This window comes from Sciurus carolinensis, chromosome 1 (assembly GCF_902686445.1).
Source record: "Sciurus carolinensis chromosome 1, mSciCar1.2, whole genome shotgun sequence".
NCBI lineage: Eukaryota > Metazoa > Chordata > Mammalia > Rodentia > Sciuridae > Sciurus > Sciurus carolinensis.
Window position 1 is genome coordinate 97,354,969 of NC_062213.1, and position 2,568 is coordinate 97,357,536.

The window sequence follows — 2,568 nt, forward strand, 5'->3', positions numbered from 1 at the left end:
ACAAGCTCACTCAACAGATGCACACACAGATCAACGTCCACTCGCCGCGCTCAGTGTCTGCTTGTACAGTTGGCTGTTCCTTACCAACAGCAGTGAGGTGACAGACACAGTAAGACACTGAGTGAGTCACACCCCTCTGGCCTTGTGGTGACCGTGTGGTTCTGATCAAGACAACTCAGGACTTCTTGCCAACAGCACAGCAGCGCCAGTGTCTCACTGAGCTGGCAGAGTTTTCAAACTTCTTGACAATCTAGTCTTGGGAAGCAGTAAAACCAGCATTCGGCTGAAGATAGGAGCTCAGACCAGAGAAGGAAGGTCCAAATTCAAAGAAGACAAAGGAGAAGGTAGGAGCAGATGTGAGAACTGAGCTGGGTGGCAGCCAGCAGCACACACGGGAGCCACCTCAAGGAGCATCTCTTTATCTGCTCAGGGATGAGCCCGGCCTCCACAAGTGTCCCTAATCCTGGAAGAGCCGCGCTCTTTGCTCACGCAGTCGTCCTGCAAGGTGGTGTCCCCGTTTCCCACCATGCTGCACGTCCTCCTCTTCTTCCTGTGGTGCATTGTCCCATCACCTTCAGACCCAGACTCACACTCGGAGTCCGAGTCAGAGGAGCTGGAGCTAGAGCAGCTGGAAGAGTCGCTGGAGCTGTCGGAGGCGATGCCTGTGGACTCCTGGAGGTCAACCGAATCTGCCAGGACTGCCAGCTCAGGGTGCTCCTGCTTCAAGATCCTATACCATTTCCTTGATAACTTTGGCCTCCCTCTTACCGTCTTGTGCCACACAACAGGGAAGTTGGTGCTGCTGGCAAAATTCTGAGTGATAGCAATGGTGGTGTCAAGATTGAGGACAACATGCCACCAGCCTCCTGGTACAAAGACAGTCTCTCCTGGTTTTTGTAAGATTTCCAGAGGTTTGAATTCAGGGGGCCAGGTTGAAAACTGTGTTCAAGGATAAATAACATTAAACCAAGTAATTGCTTCATCTTGCTGGTTCCCTCCTTCTTCTCGGGTCACCTTGATGAGTTCTCGGGGAGTACTCGTTGGGAACAGACACCAGCGCTTGTGGCCCTGAACCAAGGCATTCCAGGCACTGGTTCCCAGAGGGTCAATGTGAATCCCAGTTCCAGAACGTGGTGGCCCCATCACAAACCACCTGTAAGGCGGCCTGCGCTTCTCCCCTGCGTACTGGAAAAGGTCATCAGTGAAAAACTTGGGCACCTTATACTCTTCCAAAAGTTTTCTTCTTTTGGGGTGTTCACCATAGCTGCTGTCAAAGATGTAAAGAGGGCTGTCATCCCGGGTGCCCTCCATGTACTCAATGTAGTACTTCATCTTCATCTTCACGGAGTAGCCATCATTATCCTCGCCACACTTGAACTTTTGGTTCCGGTATTTCCCTTTCAGGCGCTCCAGAGTCCATTTCTCCTGCGCAGACCAGCCCTCCTGGGCATTCAGCAGAACCACCGGCTTGTAAGGTCTTTCGTATCGCTCAACAAATTCTTCCACGGACAGCTGTAAAGCGTCTGCCCTTTCCACGTTATCCTCGGACCCTGAGCCGCCGCGTCAGGCGGGGGCTTCGCAGCTCGCACCAGTGCGCTCAGACAGCCGGCTCCGCGGGGCGCAGCAGCCGCAGGAGGGCCCGCCCCGCTCCCGCAGGCCCACGCCCGGCCCATGACCCCGGCCCCACTCACCGCCACGGCCCACATTTTCTTATTAGAAAGACATACAAGCAAAGAAGTTCAAACAATTAAAACAACCAATATTAGGATAATAAACTTGGATAAGTATAAAATAATAGCTATACATTTCAATAACTAACATTTTAGGTAATGTGCCAGGTAATTAACACAATTACCTATCTAATACTTTAATAGCCTTTAAAATAGGCATTATTATCCTCACTTTAAGCAGGAGAATCAGACTCAGAACTCTAAGGTCAGTGGCTGAAATGAAAGAGCCAGAGGGCAAATTCAAGTGGTTAGTGGGCCAAACTCCAAAGCCTTTACAGCTGATATTGTTCCAAGCTGGTTTATGGCCAGATACATTCAAGGAGACCAATACAATGATGATGGTTTTATTTAAGTTAATCCCATCATAAAACTTACATCAAAAAGATTTTTATAAGAATTGCATAATAAAAATTCAATTATTAGTTGAAACATATCCACACTACAAATGAATTTAATGCTACTTATTTTCATTGATAATATACTCTGCATGAGTACTCATGGGACCCAACAAAGAAAAAGTGAAAGTGGAAGAAGAGTCAGATTTCAGAGAATGTGGATTAAAAGTTTTGAACAAAGGTAGAGAGAGCAAACCATACTCCTAGCCCTTTATGAAGAATCCCAGGAGAGAAGGGAATTCACTCTGAAATAGTTAAGACTCAGAGGGTCAGAGGTTCATATATAATTTCACTGTTATGCTTACCACCACTGGGGATGCCATTAAAAATGCATGACCCAGACTTGAAAGATTGTACCAAGTTGTTTGGTAAATCTTAAAACAGAGATAATCCCCAGGAAACTACAAGAAACTATGAAAATTAGTCACTATTATGGGATGCTA

General features: G+C 47.5%; 1 protein-coding gene across 1 annotated transcript; it reads right to left on the reverse strand.

Moving 5' to 3' along the window:
• Nucleotides 1–237: 237 nt before the first annotated feature.
• Nucleotides 238–1,673, reverse strand: LOC124988403 (bifunctional arginine demethylase and lysyl-hydroxylase JMJD6-like). Its single transcript, XM_047557926.1, is given in 2 exon segments — nt 238–1,550; nt 1,604–1,673. Coding segments are annotated over 2 exon segments (1,194 nt in total). The 3' UTR covers nt 238–426.
• Between the last annotated feature and the right edge of the window lie 895 nt (nt 1,674–2,568).